Source organism: Zootoca vivipara, chromosome 11 (assembly GCF_965207765.1).
Source record: "Zootoca vivipara chromosome 11, rZooViv2.hap1.1, whole genome shotgun sequence".
NCBI classification, from domain to species: domain Eukaryota; kingdom Metazoa; phylum Chordata; class Lepidosauria; order Squamata; family Lacertidae; genus Zootoca; species Zootoca vivipara.
The window spans coordinates 34488040-34509036 of NC_142594.1; the positions used below are offsets into that span (position 1 = coordinate 34488040).

Genomic DNA, 20997 nt, shown 5'->3' on the forward strand with positions numbered 1-20997 from the left:
CCCTGGTCCTCTTGCAAGTTTGGGAGCACTCTGGGACAAGCGCAAACACATCCTTCTTAGTCAGGCTTAGGCAAACTCTGGCACTCCAGATGTTTGGGAATACAATTCCCATCATCCTTGACCACTGGTGCTGTTAGCTAGGGATGATGGGAATTGTAGTCCCAAACATCTGGGGGGCCGGAGTTTACCTATGCCTGTTCTTAGTATTAATAAATATTACAACTATTAGCTTGAATTCCCTAGCTTCCACCTCCCCAAATACACTTGTTCTTGGATGCTTTCCTACATAGTCATTTTTGAAAAACCCACACAGATCCTGCAGTTTCACACTTATCCAGAGGTTAGCTGTAACACAGGATTCATGCTGAATAACTCTTCTAAGTCCAGAAAGCAGGAGGAAAATGTCATCCTTTCCACTCACCAAAGATCAGTGGAATGTAGCTGCAGCATACCCCATCCCTTGTTTTGATGAAGTTTCAGGATCAGTCAGAGAAAAATGTATTACTACCACACTTGGTAAGACATAGATTGCAATGCTCAATACATAGCTTTGCACAAATAGCCATGTATGGTAATAGTTTTAGCCAAGCAGAAGGGTCTTTGGGACTTGATTTCTAACTACTCAGAAAAACTCAAGAAGATCCTGAAGATGAGTTGTTGTTTTCAACCATACTGACCGAGTAGTTTGCTTAAGACATTCTCAGAAATCCAGTATGTTTTCATGTAACATGTATACCAATAAATTATTTTAAACTTTCAGTGCTGTGTAAGAAGAGTATACTGTAGAAAATATTTGAACTGTAGACTTAAAATAAGATGTATTTGGCCGAGGGTGATGAAATGAAACAAAATAAAGGAATCCTACCTTGGCAAAAAAGACTGTGAGATGAGTTTCACTGCCAAGTATCCAAATAGGGAACTTTGGGGACTTCAAATAGGAGCCAACCTAAAATGAAAAGAAAAAAACATGTAGCAAGTTCATAACCTAACACCATACAACATTTTGTCCTCAAATATTGCAGTGTATGCTGGGCTAATAGTACTCTGCAACAGAATAGCTCTGCAACCCGAGAAAATAAATCAGACACGGTTTGGCTAATTAAACCATCTATGGCCTTTTAAACAGTGTGGGGGGTATTGTTATTGTTTGTTACTGTTGAATGTCTTTTGTATTGTAAACTGCCCTGTGATCCTCCAATGAGGGGTGGTATAGGAATTTAATAAATAATAATAATACTGCTTATTTTGTATTCCAAAATCCAGGTGAGATTTCCCCATATGCATGAAGGAGCCTGGTATGAAAGGACTAAAGGAGGAGACAGGTACAAAAATTGGTGAAAGTTAGCTATGTACAGTATTCATCACTGTGACCTGATTCCTAGATACTGTGTTTGGATCCTGCTCTATCAGACAAAACTGCATGTTGCAAGGTTCACTCTACTATTCTAATAACCACCATCATGATCCCCACCATCTTTATTAATAATAACAACCAACATGAAACTGTACACTTTTTAAAAAATAAGTAAAACCAGAATTGGCCACTGTGAGAACAGGATGCTGGATTAGATGGGCCATTGACTGGATTCAGCAGACTACTCTTATGTTCTTAATTATCAGGATGAATTCTGTATCATAATGAATGCTGTACTTGCATGGTAATCTCAAATACATCTGCAAAAACTAAATTTAGGGTTCCAAAGAGTTATTGGGTTTTTTATGCATGAAATAAGAATGTTTAAGAGCTGAACAAGTCTAATTTGTGCATGAGTGATCCTCAGAGGGACAAAGCAGTGTGGATGCTTCAGTAAAATATCAGATATACCGTGTTTCTCATATTATAAGACATGTCTTATATTTATTTTTTCCTCAAAAAAACACACTATGGCTTATTTTCAAGGGATGTCTTATTTTTTTCCTCCTCCTCCTGCTGCGGCCGGCATTGCTGCTGCGCCTATCACTGTGTCTTATTTTCGGGGTATGGCTTATATTCCTTGAATGCTTAAAAATCCTGCTATGGCTTATTTTATGGGTATGTCTTAAAATATGAGAAACAGGGTATTGTGTGCAATTCCTGCACCTGCAGGATTCCTATAGCTCTGTTTTCCCATCTTCCCCTGCTTACAAGGGCCCATTAAGAGTGAATGGTATGTTCAGAGCAAATTATTAATGGTTTGAAACTAAATTTATACTGAGGCAAGAGGGAAAGCTGGGGCACATGGATTTCTTAACTATGTAAATAATTTTTCATAGGCAAGGGGAGGTGAGAAAACAGGGATTCATTGATCCTATGAGAATTCTGTCTCAGGTCAACTAGATTGTGCCTTTTATATTCTTGTGACAGGAGAGGGAAGCGAAAGGCAGACATAACTTGTAACTCTGAATAAGCTAAGTTTCTTCTATGCTTACTCATTAGCAAGACATACCGTATGACTTTGCTGTTGCTAAAAAAAGGTGATTCTCAAAAAGTTTTTAAACTTGAGATTTGAAAAATTTAGATGACATATGCTTCATCTGTGATTTCTCTTCAACAGTTAAAGAATGAAGTTGAAACAACAAGTTTTCAAAGTAATTTCTTTCTGGAGTTAACACCAGCCATGCTTTTACATAAGGAGCAATATCCAATTAAGTCATACCAAGAGCAGACCTACAGAAATAAATTGACTTCAATTATTTCAATGGGTCTACTCTTAAGTCTGAATAACACAGCATATCACCCAAGGACTTTGAACTATCTTACCTTACAGTATCTTAGAGATTCCATAAGTGTCAAAAAACCAACAGTTGCTTGTTTATGTATTCCAAGTAGTTCTGAAGAGAAATAAAACTCTGTATTAGATTGCAAAATTTGAGTCATGCTACAGTTTCCTTCTTAAAACATGCCATGACACTTTGGCCTACAATCAATCATGTAACCGAGCACATAAAAACTAGGCAGAGAAATAAGGGTGCAATCCTAGTCCTAAAATCCTCTGACTGAATGGACCCTGGAAGTGACAAAACTACTGCCTGACTCATGGAGCGCAAATCATGTTGATGGAATGAGATATCCACCCCCTGAATGATGGTGGAAGGCTAGAGAGGCCAAAGCATGGTGGTGGAGGGGAGCATTCTTGGCCCAAGCCCTATTACAAATTTTCAAGAGTAACTTATCATGGAAATCAAGTCATAACGACAGAAGAAAAAACTGATAAACACATACGATATAATAATTATTTCTCTCTTTTGTTTACAAGAAGCTTTTTGTTTTAAACAAAGCAAATGATGCCAAAGATATGATGAACTCTTAAAAGCAAACAATGCTAAGAACTAGAACATCCTTCTAAATGGGCTTTTTCTTTCCATTGCCAACTTGTCCTCTGCGCATAAAATTTTTGAAGAAAATTTGCTTGTAAAAAGGCCACTCTAAGAAAAGCTGAAAACACAGTTGGCATACTACAAATTTATCTGAACTCAAGAGCATGCTGTTAACATATCAGAAAAATCTGCCCCAAACCTGCCTGCTTAACTTGAGGCAAACTCCTCCTCTCCCCCAGCCCTTTTTGCATTCTGTAAGGGAGAGTTATACAACAGCTCAAGAAAGGTGCACACATGTTGCCTGGACCAGTGGTTCCCCAAACCTCCCTCCTCCCACTATGAACCACGTGAAAATCAGTACTTTTGTTTATTATTATTATTTCTTTAATTGACTAATTAATCAAAATTGAGTGGGCTACTTTTTACCAATTCTTACTTTTTAAAAAAATGATATCTCTATCGGGGCCGTGTTAAGCGCCCCTGGCGCCGTGGTGCGGCAGATCCCTCCGGCGCCCCCCCGCCCCGTTTCCCAGCGCGGTGGGTGGGCGGGCACAGTGCGCAGCACGGCTGCCACAGGCGCTGCTGCACGGCGGGCGGGCAGGCACAGCGGGGGTGCCGTGGGCGCAGCTGCGCGGCGGACCGGCAGGCCACCACAGCTCGTGGCGCCCCCCTGGCGGGCCAGCGCCATGGTGCCCTGCGCCACCCAGGCTGGCCGTAGGGCCGGCCCTGATCTCTATGGTAGTTTTTGTTATGCGAATGATGCCATGAAACTCTGGGTGGGTTGCACAGACCACCTGGGGTCTGTAGACCACCAATTGGGAACCACTGCATTATTGTATTGTATCTAGGCTGTATCTGAACATTACAGAAAAAAGTCAGGATTATCAGCAACTCTATACCAATTTTCTTCACTGTTAATCTTGAAATTCTGGAAAGACGAAACAAACTACAGCGCTACATTTTCAAGTTTCCTCCTCCTTTTTCAGTGATTCATTTATAACCAAATGGCTATATATGGCAATATACTAGGGACAAACACTCTGTGGGCAAACAGATTTTGGGATTTATTTTTCATTCTACTAAGAGCATAGTTCTAGATTCATAGTTCTAGAATTCTATCAAGTTTCTTATAAGCACATTGTCAAAGAGCTTGATTACATGAACCCACAATCAGCCTTCCTTATTTATGATATAATTGCTTATTAGAGGGGAGACAAAGGCACTGCCTAGCTATCCCACAGTAACTACCTTGTGCAATGTCTTTCATAGCAACTAGATTCACTTTGGAGAGGTTTACCCACATTCTAAACTCTTCACTTATTTTTCTTCCTTAGGACCTACTGCCATCTTGTGGTAAACTAAAGAGTACAAGTTTCCTTGTACTGTATACAGTGCTGGTAATTAGCTAACATGGGCTAATGCAAACTCCTGACTCCCTAGACTCCTTGAAGAAATTTATTAAAGCCCAGCACTCAAATCTCACAGAACCTAGTGGGGAGGCAGTTTACCAAAAACGAATGACTAGAATTTTGCAGTCAAGTAGCATTTTAAAGTGGAATAATATGTCAATATTAATAAATAGACAAAAAGAAACACAAGCATTTGTATGAAGCCATAGCTTTAGTTTGTAAAAACTATATACAATTCAAATTCAAAACATTTAGTATACAACTGCTGATGCCGCTTCACAGCAAAGTCACATCAAATACAAACTTACTCATTCCTGAGCATTCCCTGTCTCCATCCCAGACGTTAGATACTGCATGCCCCGTCAACAGGAGGTTAATTAAGCTTTGGCTTAATATGAAGAAAACAAGCTTTTAGATTTGCAATTTGCGTTCACATTTTTCTAAACAAATTAATGTTGATGGCACTACAACTATTTTTCTTGAAAAGCACATAGGGAGATAACGCAAGCTACAACATGCACTTAACTTTTTTCGGAAGGTCAAGGTTCAATTTCAGTTCATCTGGTATAAAATCATACCTCCAACACAATAGGTGCTAACAATACGAGATGCTTCCAGATGAAATGATAAAAAAACCACTGTCCCACATATTCACCATCAATGGCAGAAACTGTGTTTCTAAAGTATGATTTGTTCAGAAAACAGGCAGTACTTTCCTTAAGGAAAGTATAGGACGAACCAGAGCTTACCTTCCGTGACCATACACTGGATCTATTAATGGCTCAGTTGAATCTTCAATTTCATTTTTTATGTTTTCGATGCCCTAGAAAACACGAACGCTTTCTGGTATATTTACTGGCATAGAGGCCACATCTTCCTGCTAAGAAATATTTTTTTTCTTTTAACAAATAACCAGCCCTTAACATTTTGTCAATAAACCTAAATACGGTATTAGTATCAGGAAAAACTGATACATATGGTTAGTTTGCCCTCCATTTTGACTAACTTGTTCCAACAAGATAACTGAATTGCCATTCAGGCTGTCACTGAACAAGCAAAGGAGTAAATTGGGCATGGGGCAGAGGGGCGCATGCAAGTCTTGTTCCCAGAGCTCCTTAGAGAAGCCAACTGCTGTTTAGATCTTTGTAAAATGACCCCCCCCAAAAAAAGTCTGAATGAGTTAAATATATATATATACCATATTTTTCCGTGTATAAGACACCCCCATGTTTAAAAACCAAAATTAAGAAATTAAGTTGTTTAGCTTTTTGGGGGGGTGGGGAAGGTCACTTCCGCCCATCGCTCACCCGCCTGCCCGCCACTGCCGATCGCACACCTTGCCACAGCCTCCAATCGCCTGCCCAATTGCCACAGCCAATCACCAGCAGGCCTTGCCACAACCACCAATCACCTGCCCAATCGCTGCTGCCAGTCTCCTGCTTGCTGCTGCCATTAATCGTACGTCCCCCCCTCTGCATTCACTATCCGTGTATAAGATGACACCCAATTTTTGCCTAATTTTTTTCTTATACACGGGAAAATACAGTAGTTGTTTTTAATTAAAGGATTTTCATGGTTAACAAGGGTACATGCAATGTCTCCGTTTTCAATTCACAGAGTCCTTTCTACAGGTGAGTAACATTCGGTGTGAGACACTGCTGTCATAGACACTGTGAGGTTGGGGGGTGGGGAGAGAGGGGTAAGGGTAGTGATTCTTCATTCTTTTGCTTAGTGTATGTGCAAAGTTTTTGTGTCAACGTTGTGACGATAGGTTCTTTATTTTTATTTTTTGTTTTTGTTCACATGTTCTTGATTTAATTGCTTAGAAGCAGCTCCCACAACTCAAAAACCTGATAAGCCAGGGTTCCTACTTGGAGGGAGATTTCACAGTACGTTCAATCAAACAAGCTTAAAATTCCCCTTCATACCTATGCACTGATCAAAACAAAGATCTAAAAAGCAGCTGGGTTGAGGGATTGGGGGCACCCCCCCACCTCATCCATGGTTAACAAGTGCCTATACAAAGCTCAAGGTTCTCCCACAGTGTAAAATTAACAGTTTACAGTATTAAAACATCTAATTGTAGGTTATGAAACCAAAATGGGAAGATCAGGCCAAACAACAGGAAGTTAATAAATCTGCCTGCCTCATGCAGGCACACACATGGTATTGAAGGTGATGGTATGGAGGAAACGAGCACCTTTAATCACCTTTCTTCCTTATATCCAGTATGAGGTGGGAAGCAGAAAGAACATTAAAGACCCAAACCACAGATTTAAAAAAGCATGCCTGTTTTGAAAGCTTCTCTACTACAAATTAAGGAGGCTATTTTACAGATTCGAAAATGAAATGTTACTAAGTTTATGCTTCAGACACGTTTTTTGTTAGTTTAAGAAAACAAACATTTTTTAAAATAGAAACAAACCTTTGTCAGTATCACAGAATACAGAAAAAGCAACACTCCAAATTTGTTTGTCCAGGCTGAATACTGATTCCAAACGGCTTCTTTAAAATCAGGAAAGCTTGTGAATGATTGCTTGCTGAAGATTAAAAAGAAAAGTCCATTAGACGTGGTACTGGGCTTTGACAGAGTTCAATTTTGTATTTGTTAGCTGACTAGCAACAAAATGCAAGATAACATAAGGTGCAACTGAATGCTTAAGGCATGCAATAATATCTGTGATCAAGACATTTGCAACACAATTAGCAGCAACTGTCTTATGGGAGAAAAAATAATGGTTATAGCATGTACACAGTACAAGTAGTGTCAATATGGCAGCAAGCACCACAATTTTAGAAGCCTGGTTTTGATTTTTCAAATGAAAAGTTCTCATACGACAGTGAAAATTGGCAGATGTTAGCTTTAGGTCATCACAACTTTAATGACTACTTAAAATTTTGTTCTTGTTGGTAAAGACACAATGGGAAGATAGTAGCATTTGCCCTTATAAACAAATATTCTCAAATAGCAAAAGCCTAATTAAGCTAATAGCCCCATATTGAACTCAGTTCAGAAAGCTGTAAATACAGAAGACTGCATGCCTAATGCTGTGCTTACACAATGTTCCCTTCCATCACAAACCCCACACATTCAATTGGTAGTGTAAGTTCAGGTGCCCTTTTTTCACTCCTCCCAAGAGTTGAATTGTGCCGAGAGAATTCACTTAGATACCTCTCACAGCACAGGCCCATTGATGTGTGAATCAGTGTGAATCACTGATTGGTGGGTATATGGGTCTTTCCATCTTTCATTCCCAACTTAGCTTTTGAGCATCTGGGAAGTGTAACCTGAGTTCACGTTAAGATAGGTACTGCTGAATTGTGGTGATTGAGTAAGAAACCGGATTGCTTAAAACCATGCAGTTTTTTTCTAAATACATGTGGCTCACAGGACAATTTTGTATTCAGGCCACTTGAAATGTTCAACCATGACTCTTCTAAGCTAATGCTGAAACTTTAAAATAAACGCCTGAATTAAAGCAGCAACAAAATCAAGTTAAAATTACAGGTTTGGATAGTCACAGTTGTTTTTATCTTAAAGCAATAGATTTCTTGAGCCTAATTATCTTTTAAACCTTGATGCTCAACTGCATTAAGTATGAGGCTTACACCTGAAAGAAGTTTTGTTTATTGGGGAACTACAAGATAGTGTATTTTAAGTGTTCCAACATGTTACTTACTGAATTAATGAATGAAATCGCTCAAAGCCAAGCTCTTCGACAGCCAAGGCAGCTATACACAAGAGACACTTTTCAGCACTACACATGGCAAAAAGTGACACAAGAAACACACAGCAAGCTAGAATACTTCCAAGTCTTTCATAATTTAACCCAAACCCCCACCCTCTTTTGGACCAATTTCCACTTGTATAGTTACATGGCGCAAGCCAATTTAATGTAACCCAGTTAGGTCTCCACAATACAGGTACAAACAATTTAGCAATATTGAGTCTAGACTAGCAAACCATTAGTTCAATAGCCTTGAAAACTTTCAAGTTTTGCATAAATTATGACAACCACGGCAGGGAGGTCACCAAGTGCAAGCATAATGAACACACAATTCTGCTATTTGAGTAAATTTTCCACAAGAGCAAGTGAGTAGTTATACAGATAACTTCAGAGCAGAACCGGTGTTAAGACAGCTGTATTTTCATTCCATTTCTCTCAACACATTTTGCTTCAGAACAACTAATCAGAAAAATATATTTTAAGCAATGCTCTTTTTAAAGATAACTATCCTCTATTATTCTACTCAAGTATGTGTTAAGTAACCCAACAGTAGGAAAAAATACAGCATTTAGTGCCTTCCTAGGTTCAGACTTTATACCACCTTTCCCTCATCCTTTGTAATTGAATTAGGTTTTTCCTTTACCCAACTGATGCCTTCCCAGTTAACTAATGTGTTACCAAGTATTAGTGAAATGGGCTCAGCATAACATCACACCTGCATGGGAACCACATATATGTTGCCTTGAGTAACGTGAGACAGAATATAATATACAATGGAACCTCGGGTTGCAGACGTAATCCGTGATGAAGGCACGTCTGCAACCTGCAGCATTCGCATCCTGAAGCGCCGCGTCTGTGCAAGCGCGATTTGGCGAGCTTCTGCACGTGTGCGAGCAGCGAAACCCGGAAGTAACCCATTCCAGTACTTCCAGGTCTCCCATGGTCTGCAACCCGAAAACACGTAACCTGAAGCGGCCGTAACATGAAGTATGACTTTAATATAAAACTCAATATCTAGGAAAACTAGTGCAGAAACTAATGTTATCTGTATCGCTGTTAACATGGGGTCCTAAGGAAAAGGTGATAGTGGCAGCTTCTGCAATTCTTATTACATGACAAGAATGGCAAGCCCTCAAAATCAGGCTAGCAGGATTCATCTTCTATGGAAGAAACCTTTGAACTGTACTAATTAACAATAGTGTCGCTTTGCGAAGTGAAGAACACTGAAATTGTTACATACAGCTTTACCGGTAGTAACAGATGCCTATTCTGGGACATTGACCAGGTACGAACAGCAGCCCTTACTGCAGTGGTTCCCAAACTTTCCCTTCCTCATGGAACACTTGAATGTTGCAGAGAATCTTGGCAGACCACTTAATTATTTTTCTGCCTGCTGTAGCAATTTATAATGTGTTGTGCTTAATGCTCTAATATTTTAATTGTACTGTACTTTTACAGACATGCTGTGGACCATCTGAATGAAGCTCAGGGACCACCAGTGGTCTGCAGAACACTGTTTGGGAACCCCTGCCTCAGTGAAGTGTTCTAAAATTAACTACTGCACCAATTAATTATTGGTGCACCAATTAAATATTGCACCAATCACATCCAATAAAACCAATTAAATTATGAACCACCACAACCTGAGGGACTTATGATATAAAGGTGTTTCTGAACCTGTGAATTAGCACTATTACAGTCAATGAATGGCAAACAAATCATAGTTGTGCACAACATAAAGCAGATGAAACAAGTAGACTTTGCATTGGCAATCTGTGGACCAGTTACTGTTGCCAATTTCACTGACCCTGTTGAACTGAATGGAATGGTAACAACAATATGTCAAGAGATGGACTATGATTAGAGGAACACAAGTACTGTTGAGAGAAATCGTCCTATATAAAACATGAAGGTTTGAATTAAGCTGCCTGATTCACTATTTAAGGAAGTATGAAATGGGAAAGCTTTAATATAGAGTATCTGTACAAAAAACATGATTTACTAAAGTTCCAAGGGGTTGTTTGTTTGCTTTTTGCCTGCAAGGTTGGGAGGTGGCAGCAGTACCAAAAGTCCCTGATGCGATGCATTTTGACTTGCCTGCTGATGAAACTGAATGTGTGATGATTGATAATATTGTCATTTATCCGCTTTAGACCTCTTTAGTAGTAGCAGTTGCCTGGACATTGCCTCTGTATAGTTCCAGCCTTATTTCAGACACTGTGGATGATTCCAATGTTTAACTAGTGATGATATTGCAGTGTTTAACTGGTGAGTTATTGCAATGTTGAAAACCAGTTATTGCCTAGCCCAGGCATCCCCAAACATTGCCCCTCCAGATGTTTTGGACTACAATTCCCATCTGCGCCGACCACTGTTCCTGTTAGCTAGGGATGATGGGAGTTGTAGGCCAAAACATCTGGAGGGCTGTAGTTTGGGGGTGCCTGGCCTAGCACTTACACACATTGTGATTCACGATATATTGCCAGCTCAAATATTATGAAACAATGATCAAACTGGTTTTGGATGATGTATTGATGTATCACCCAGCCCTACTGTAGGGAGCAAGGGGTAAGGGCAAGTCCCACTATGTAAGCAGGTGTCCACCTGTACAATGTGAGATGTCACCAAAAGTTCCCTATATTGAATAAGTGTGGATTTGCTTGTTGCTTTTAAAAGCCAGACTTAGAATCTGATAATGGATCCTGAATACTTGTGTTACCATTATTTATTAAACATGTGCCCATTCTGTTGTAATTAAATCAGGGAAGAATAGGAAAGTACAAATCACGAGCTGCTGAAACGAAGCTGGTAAATGTCGCACAATTATGCAGAAGTAGATACCAGTGATAGGAATGTGGTGTTCTCATTACTAAAAGGTACCCATAGAAGCACTTTTCAGAATGTCATAGAATTATAGTGGTATTCCAGCATTCTCTTTTTTAAAGTAGCTTTTTAAGTAAGAATATTTTGAACTGCACTAACATGATGATAAAGTGTATTTATGTGAGGGGGAGGGTTCAATTTCTCCTTTTATTTTTATGACCCACGTATGAATAAATTTACTTATTTAGAGAAAATGTTTTGACAAGAATATCAGAACACTAATCACATGCAAGAGTCTTTAAATTATTTCTCGTCACAACAACTCTCCTCTAGTGACTGCCCATTGTGAATGACCTAATGATATCATATTAAAGAAGAAATTGACTGCAGGTGGAAACTAAACAAATGTGTTAAAATAACCCAAAGTAACTATGAAACACACAAGGGTAGTAAGATAAATTTAACAGCGAAAAGTCATTTCCAAATCACTCACACTGGTCCTCTTCAATTAATTATATATTTAATATAACTGACACTTGACCAGTCGATGAATCTTATGTTTAAAAATATTAAACTAGATGAAAATTTGCATATGAATACTTCTGAAATTCTTAAGTTATGTACATGTCACATGAAGCAGATAGAGGAATGCCTCTTCAATATTATGCCTCTCACCTACAGCATTTCTAAATTATTGTATCAGAAAAATATTGCTATACAGTGTGCTGCCTGATTCATTAATGGCACCATTTTATTGAGTCAAAATGTGTTTATATAATCCAAATATTATAAACCTAATCTTCAATAGCTAAAGGTTGCCTAGCACCATAAAATGGGATACAACACTAGGCTCAATATCCTTAGATCAGGGGTGGCTAACCTGTGACTCCTCAGAAGTTGTTGAACTACAACTCCCATCAGTCTGAGTCAACATGGCCAATCATCAGGAATGATGGGAATCAAGTTCAGTGACTTCAGGAGAGGGGACATCGCACAGGTAAGCCCGTCCTGCCTTAGATCAATGGCACTTAAATGAGTCTGTATTGAGCTTAATTTTTGAAACCTAAGAACAACTAGTGCCAGGATAAGAGATCTGGTATACAATAAACAGCATTCTTAAAAACAGAATAAAGCTTGTTAACAAAACCAAAACAGTGTTCAGAATCATATTCACAAGGCATATCTTACAAGGCTGCTCCTCTTGGTGGCTTGACTCAGCAGAACTCTCAGAAATACTAGCAGTTTCTTCAGCAGTCCTTCCTCTTCGCCACGTTACCAAACAGTATGAGTCTGAATTATCAGAGCAAGCCAGTTCCAAAATATCACTTAAGGTATGACAGAGGAGATTCTTCTGCTCTTCCTCTGAAATATTCAAAGTCAGAACAAACACAAATTTTTGACAGTGTTTTGACAGCAGGGACAGGAGGATAACAGTAAGAAAATGGAACAAGGAAGGCATGGTGCAGAGCAGAAAAGATCTGTTTACAATTCATGTTATAATCACAATACAAATGAGTTCAACCTTAAGAACCAGTTCTTCTTTGCATTTATAATTTGACAACTTTGGCAGATTCCAGTTCACTGTTTTTTCTAGGGGGGAAACTATACATACACACAATTAATTTCTACTAAGCCTTAGAAAATCAAGGGTCATGGGCAAAGGTTCTTTATTCATCAGAGTTCCAAGTACCTCCACTTATCCCAACTGAATACAATGATCAATGAGGATAAGTCCACCTTCTCCAGTCTTAAGATAAAAGAAACAAGTTCAGCAGAAACAGTAAGACAAACTGTGTAGTAAGAATATACAGTGACATTTCTGCCACTTGCCTAATCTGCATGACAATTCCATTTGCAGGATTTGGACTTTCTTGAGCCCCACTTAAATTTTGTAATGCTGAATTCTATTTCCTCTATTTCAAAATCATCAGCAAATAATGCATTTGTACACTAATTGTAACATCAAATTACTGCAGAAGTATATTGCTAATAGCTCATGAATAATAGTGAACTATAATTTAGCTTAGCACTGTGTAATTTGCTGAGAAGCACTATATCAAAACCCTCTTGTGGAGGTAGGTTTATGGTTACCTTGACATTGTCTCCAGGTAGATTTCTCACAAGCAAAAAGCTTCTTCAGAAGGAATGCCTTATATTAAAGATAACATTGACATATCAGATAAGTATGATTTGTTCTTCAGTGGTGCAAAGTGTTCCATTTTCAATATCAGTTTAACTTCTTTTAAAAGAAATAAAATACATTCCTAGTTACAGAAGGCCTTTTTCCCTATGCAAAGATACAAATTACTGTACTTTTTTGCTCACTATTACTAAATTATTTACATAGCTACGGGATTAGAAAGTGCTTAACTATAACAGCATGATACATTTTATCATGCAATTATATCATTTTCTCCAAATCTTACAAATGTTTGAAGCATTTGATGGCCAATTTAGAGGACTAGATATCTGCCCCTACCTAAAACATAAAATGAACTTTATCAAGAGGTAAGTGCTGCAGGAACTCATGGAACAGGTTAGTTCTCAGATCTATATCTGCAACTCATTTAAGTAGCCATGTTGATTTTATGTATTATATCAATGCTGCAGACAACAGTGGCTCAAAACAGCACTGGTAGTGTTCAATCTGTACTACTTCAACAGAGAATAATCACCTAAAGTAAACCCAACCTATATTTGTCATTGCGTTTACTTTAGGTTTTCACATAAGCCGAAGGACAGAAGGCGAAAATAGGTATGTTTCAAATTTACATAGTTTCCACAAGCTTCTATATAGTATTACCTGAATGGGTGCAATCACAGCGCAAGGGCCTCCTTCAAATTGTTCTAATGCAGTTGATTCCGATTCACTAAATACAAACCCTAATAGGAGGAACCAAAATAATGGGTTAGTTGTTTCCAAAGAAAAATGTCCCATTAATAGAACAGTCTTTCATACTTATTCCTTGTCAGAGTCAAACTACTGAGTTCTACTTTCAATATTCTGTCTCAGCCTAATAAAACTCAAACAACACTACTCAGTTCTTTTAACGGTATCAATTCATTGTACTGATGTTTTCAAGAAACTACATCAACCCCAGCCTCATTTTCGGAGTGGTAGTAGGTAATTATCATTTCTTAGTGTTCATATCCTTACTTATCCTACCTTCTGTTAGAAATGTGCAAATTTTATTCAGTCTGGTTTGGTAAAGGCCATTTGGAGTTCATTGTAAAATAAATCTTTTTTCTTAATGTTTTAAGAAAAACTTCTGTGGACAAAGTATAAATAAATGACTGGGGGCGGGGGAGTGGAAACCTACATGGTAATAATGTCCATATACAGGGGTGGGGTGGGGGCGGGGGAGAGGACACAGTCATGGTCTCATAAAATCAACTGGGTTCAACAAAAAATAAATTCCATCTAAACACAGATATCCTAACTCCCCAGTGATACATTCCAGCCACACACAAAAACTCTGTTCTGCAGTTTTGCTCAATTTTGTATTGAACTCCATGCACTTTCTAGGTCATATCAATCTAGAGCAGTGTATTGCTTTGACACAAATGAGGTTTTAGAGTGAACAGAGTGTACAAATATGTCGCTGTTGCTTAGCTTTTCCAGTAGCTAAATGGAACCATGCAACAAACCAAAAACAATGGATACAAGTTTCACCTGCCATTTCAATATAACGGGTGAAGCAGGGGTATTTTTACAAGACACAAACACTTACAAGGATACTGTAGGAAATGGTAAACAAGTACAGTCCATCTCTGAAGCAGGTCAACATAAAAAGCAAGACTTGCATGTAATTCCAAGGACTCTATGAACTTTTTTAAAAGCGTATTTAGGGGGAATATTTTCTATGTGAGTACTGAAGATTATAGCCACAATACGATGTTAGAACAAACTTGCATTGAGCTCAGCAGCAGCTCTAAAACTATTATGTGATAGGACAGCAAAACGAGGCCAGGTTTTCTGACTTGACAATAACTGAAGCTTATATTAAGACAAAGGTACTGTAAAGCTTGAAAGCTTCTATTCCAGTCCAATCGAATTGCTGGGGTGAAAGGGGGGGGGGAAAGCTGCAATAGAACCAAAACCAGAAGAATCCAACTTAGGAGAGAAGAAAGTGAAAAATAAAATATATTAAACAAGTCAACAGAACAGATGGCAACAGTCATCTATTTAACAGACACTGCAGCATATATTTGTGATAGAGGTGTTTATCCTGACTTACCAGAAATCTTCTGGCAGGTCACACAACTTTCTCATATACTGTATGACTGACCATACCCCATTCAAGATCACACACTGTCTACATGAGTGAGTACACGAGAATGTGATTTATTATCATGTACACAAAAGGACCAGGGTGGTAACTGAAATGTTTTTATCCAACCTTTGCAAAAAGAAAATTCTTCTTCAGAATAATTACTTAGCTGGGATTTCTTCAACTTACGTTTCTTTCTTATTGATCCTTCCATTATAGGCGCAAATATTTTAAATTATAACCAAACTAGCTTGCACTTCTGACCAAATTATTTCAGTACAGCCAGTAAATACTAATTTACTAATTTAATAGCCTGGAATGCTGCCAGTCAAAGTGAACCTTTTTTAAAAAAAGAAGAAGAAGAAGAAGAAAAGAGAAGGCCAAGACAACTTTATGATTAATCCCTTTTCTTTGGTCAACACAGCAGAACTATTGGAGGAGGACCACCTTAGGAACCTACAACAGATTTGGGATTTGTCCCAATTGTTCATCCATTTGTCCACTGTTGCCAGTGTTTTTCTGAAGGCAACATGGAGTCCTAACATAACCCTAATCTGCTCATGAAAACAAATTCATTGATTAGCTCTGCCAGAACATACTCCTCGCCCTGCCCTTTCTTATCAGCATATCCAGCTGCCAGGTCCCTCAATCAAACAGACTTTAATATAAAAGCACCAACAGCAGCAGCCAAACTAAAGGACATAAGGTAATAGCTTAAAAATAACAAGTAACATAGTTACAAGCGCATATAAGCTCCAAAATGTTAACTGAGCATGCACACACAGAGAGAAATGCAATCAATGCAATACAGTGTACCCATTTATAACACTCCTTTCTATATAAAAACAGAAAAATAATTTTAAAACGCTTTTGTGTGCATGCACACTTCTTCAGATATCTGGTATCTGAAGAAGTGTGCATGTACATGAAAGCTTATACCCAGAACAAACTTAGTTGGTCTCTAAGGTGCTACTGGACAATTTTTTTATATTATTTTTTTATTTTGACTGGGTCAGACCAACATGGCTACCGTACCTGAATGTAAAATAGGAAATAAGAGGAAAATAGCCGTTCCCAAGAGGGGACAACATAATGCGTTATTATTGTTTCAGCAGCCAACACACAAAGGAGAACAGATGTAGAAAAATAAAGGACAAATTACATTGATCTAGAATGCACATCACATTAAACCATAGTTTAAACAAGCTATAGTGCTACTGCACACTGCTCAAAGTTCCTGTGGTGTTCTTTTCCTGCTCCTGCTCCTATTGCTCCACAGACAAAACAAGTCAGAGTCTGGCCTGTTATCTGAACCCAGGCTCATTGCTTGTTTCTTCCAAACCAACCATGAACAGAAATCAAGGTTTGTTCTTGGTTTATCCCTCGTGGTGTGGGCTTGAGAAGAACAAACCACAAGCCCAGGTTTGAACAATATGACAAGCCAATTTTTGGCTTGTTTTGTTTGTGGTGCAGCAGAACTATTGGAGGAGGACCACCTTAGGAACCTACAAGCAGCATATACCAGCTCACTGCTCATTCACATTGAATCACAATCTATTTTTAATGTGATGTATGAAGTAGGCCACTGGAAGCAAACAGGAGCATTTCTATAACACTTCGGTTCTGAGATTTTCCATGGTTATCAGGTATACAGATATGAACACCAACACCTTTGGAACATGGTCATAACCACAAATGCATATTTCATTGATGATGAAACATCAACTGCGGTGAGAACTGCACTGGACCCCTGACCATTAGGTCCAGTCGTGACTGACTCTGGGGTTGCGGCGCTCATCTCGCGTTATTGGCCGAGGGAGCCGGCGTACAGCTTCCAGGTCATGTGGCCAGCATGACAAAGCCGCTTCTGGCGAACCAGAGCAGCACACGGAAACGCCGTTTACCTTCCCACTGTAGCGGTACCTATTTATCTACTTGCACTTTTACATGCTTTCGAACTGCTAGGTTGGCAGGAGCTGCGACCGAGCAACGGGAGCTCACCCCATCGCGGGGATTCAAACCGCCAACCTACTGATCGGCAAGCCCTAGGCTCTGTTGTTTAACCCACAGCGCAACCCGCGTCCCTTTAGGTCGCACCAGTAGCTATTTTAAATGGGCTATAGGGCTGAATCATCTTGTAGTGTCCACAAAATTTAGCCATTTCTAATTACAGGATGGCACTTCTAAAAGGACATTATAAAATATTGTCAAATGAAAAAGACGTAGTAATTAAAATGAAGACCATATTAACTTTCTAGAAAGATTACATGGATGATTCCTAAATGCTGTTTTTTAGAGGGAGCTTTCAGTGCCATGCCCAAACACAGTAATTATTATTGGATAAATATTTGTAATTGATTGTTTCTATTGCCAGTGCTGTAATAAACAATTAAAGCTTGGGAATCAGTAGTATGGACACAATCCCTAATTTCTTTCTACCAAGATCACAGCACATTAACTTTTAGGTTACAAAAAAATCTCCCAAAGCAAAAGAGAAAGAACAGAATAACTTGTAAGGTTTTTATATTCATTATTCATGGACAAGCTGTTGATAAACACCACAATCAATGCAATCAATGCTGCATCATTATGTGCATGGAGTAAGCCAAAGTCAAGCTTAGAGCAGAGGAAATGTTGAAACCTTTTCCTACATATTCCACAGCAATCTAGTAGACTATAAATGTGAAATTATACTAAAAGAATATCACATCCCAAGTCCATGCAGTACTTAGAAGAAAGCCTTGCTAACAAATCAAAGAGTATTTCAGATTCTTGGGCAAGAGCACCAATTTTTCAGCTATGTGAAACCAGACCAAAAGCATAACATGCAATACGACATGGCAGAAATTTATCAGAACAACTAATGGTTAGAATGACCATCTTAAGGAAACCTAGGACCCTTGACTTACACACATGATGGAAAAGTACCAATGTTACCCAACCATGTAGGATAGTTATTAATGTAGGATAGTTATTACAAACAGCAATAAAACTGTGCTGAATATAGTAGCACTGTTTGCAACACGGAGCTGGGAGAAAATTACTAGTTTGTCCTTGACCAGAGGCAAAGGAGCAGCAGAAGATGTATCTTGACACCTACTGGGTTTAGGGCTGGGTGATAACAGCTTTTCAACATCATGGTGTATCTCCAGCCAAACATCACAGTTTGGCAATATACCATGATGTAGAAAAAACCAGGTGTATTGGCTTCTACCCACGAGACACCAGGTGAAACTGCCCCAGCTCTCACCTCAAGAGCTGAGGCAGTTTCACCCAGGCTCGCAGGCAGCTTGTTTGTGCCACTCAGCTGAGGGGAGGGGAGGTCCCCCCCCAGTTGAGACAGCCCCGGTGCTCTCACCGCTCATGTGCCTCATGTGTAAAGCATTGGGGCTCCTTTGACTGCCCGCTAAGGGGAGTGGCAACTGCGCTCTCCTCAGCTGAGCAGTTTCACAGAGCCCCCACCCCGCTTGCAGAAGCCAATGCCAGGCTGGGGGCTCCTTTTAAACTGCTCAACTCAGGCAAGGGCAGTCACACACTCCTCAGTTGAGCAGTTTAAAGATGCAGAGAGAGAAACAAACTGCATCGGTGCCTCACCGATACAGCTTGTTTCTCCCCCTCTATCGTATGAGGGCAGAGTGGGATGGTGGTTTCACTCAGAGATACAGTATAGGAATTCTTGACTCCCTCCAGCAGACACTGCTAGCAGAGGGACTCAGGAGCAGAGGCGGTTTCACCAGCGATATACCGCTGAGTGAAATTGACATCACGGTCTGCTCCTCATACCGGCCCTGGGCGATATATCACCCAGGCCTAACTGGGTGGCAAATACACCCTTTCCCATTACAGTGAAACCTCGTGTTGCGGATGTAATCTGTGACGGAGGCACGTCCACAACCTGCAGCATTCGTACCCCGCAGCGCCGCGTCTGTGCACATGCGTGATGTGATTTGACGCTTCTGCGCATGTGTGAAGTGTGATTTGGCCCTTCTGTGCATGTGGCGAAACCCAGAAGTAGCCCTTCTGGGTTTCCCGCAGTATGCAACCTGAAAACGCGTAAACCGAAGTGTCTGTAACCCGAGGTACCACTGTAGTAAATATACCGAAGACTTTTACAGACAAAGAGAAAGGGTTTGCCAATCTTATGGTGCAAAAGATATCCCCCGCTCATTCATAGGGTGGGGTTGGGAAGGCAAATGACACATCTTAACAGCTATCATGATGACTGTGCCTCCTGTATATTTGGGTCCCTTCCTGCCTATTTCAAAACGGGAATAACAAGCAAAGGAAGATGTATCAAGGGGAGAGAATATATCTCAGATCACAAGTTACAGTGCAAAAATGGGGGCGGGTGAGACAGAGGAGCAAGAAGGGTGGAGATCCCTTGTTCTCCCAAGTCACAAACCACCCACTTCTCTGCCATGATGCAGTTCAAGGCTGCGCCAGCTGGGAGCGCTTGTCATGCCAGACACTACCGACGGCATCACCCTTCCCACCAGCGCCTGACGAGGAAAGGGGGAGAGGGAAACAGCACAGGGGTCCAAAGGAAAGAAGATGTGTGTGCAGGATGCGGAGGAAGGGGGTGTGAAAGAGAAATTTGAAAAGTGAATGAAAGTGCGAAGAGGGAAGGAGGGAGGGAGGGAAGATCAGGAGGAGCGATGGGGGGGAGGGAGAGGCCGGGACGTACCTTGTGCCCACCGGCAGAAGATGGTGTCGGCGAGGCCCTGCGTGCCGGGCTTTTTGCCCCACACGAGGTGGACGACCTCCTGACCCATGTCAGCCATGGCGGCGGCTCCCGGCGGCGGCGGAAAGGCGGCAGCGGCGGCGGCACAGGCAACGAAGGGGCGGCGGCCAACCTGCGTTCGCTGAACATGGGCAGGAGGCGGAGGAAGCGGCGGCAAGCGGACTCCTCACGCGGCGGCTGCCGGGCCTGAAGGGGGAGAAGCGGGTGATGCTCAGGAAGAGGGACAGGGGGCAGACGGAGGCCCAGCGCCGCCCGTTGAGGCGCTTCTCCCTCGACAGAGGGCCGCGCCGCCCTCCCCCGACCGGGGCTTCCCCTCAGAGACCGCGCCTGAGCAGGCCGCGCTTCCCCGCGAGGGGCCGCCTGGACCGACTCCCCCGTCGGCGTCCCGGATGCTTATACTGACCGGCCTTTGCGCTCTTCCTCCTCCCTCACTGCTGCCCGCCTGCCTCACCCGCTCCCTTCTTCAGGGCACAGTAGTAATACTGAATGGCGGGGTTGGGCACTACGGGCGGCCCCCATTGGAGGAGCTCCTTGACAAGCAAGCACCCCGTCGAATCGGAGGCGTCGAAGCGGGACTCACTTTCTCCCCCGCCCATCTTGACTCGGGGAGTAACAACACGGTCAGAAGCGGGGCGGGGAAGGGGAGGGGTGCACACAAACACGCTCGGCCGCACGCCAATCAACAATAGGGCTGCCAGGGCTGGCTGTGATTCGACTGATCTGCGCGA

At 40.9% G+C, this 20997-nt stretch overlaps 1 protein-coding gene across 1 annotated transcript in view; it reads right to left on the reverse strand.

Annotated features, from left to right (window-relative positions):
- The window catches only part of MINDY3 (MINDY lysine 48 deubiquitinase 3), a 33122-nt gene extending 12383 nt beyond the window's left edge, over positions 1-20739 (reverse strand). The window contains exons 1-11 of the mRNA XM_035129659.3: positions 20673-20739; positions 20213-20455; positions 14061-14140; positions 13349-13406; positions 12446-12619; positions 8387-8438; positions 7132-7246; positions 5456-5529; positions 5015-5094; positions 2741-2811; positions 866-946 (exon numbers count right to left, since the gene is read on the reverse strand). Coding sequence (XP_034985550.1) covers positions 866-946; positions 2741-2811; positions 5015-5094; positions 5456-5529; positions 7132-7246; positions 8387-8438; positions 12446-12619; positions 13349-13406; positions 14061-14140; positions 20213-20309 — 882 coding nt within the window. The 5' untranslated portion in view covers positions 20310-20455; positions 20673-20739. The remainder of the gene's footprint in view (positions 1-865; positions 947-2740; positions 2812-5014; positions 5095-5455; positions 5530-7131; positions 7247-8386; positions 8439-12445; positions 12620-13348; positions 13407-14060; positions 14141-20212; positions 20456-20672) is intronic.
- Between the last annotated feature and the right edge of the window lie 258 nt (positions 20740-20997).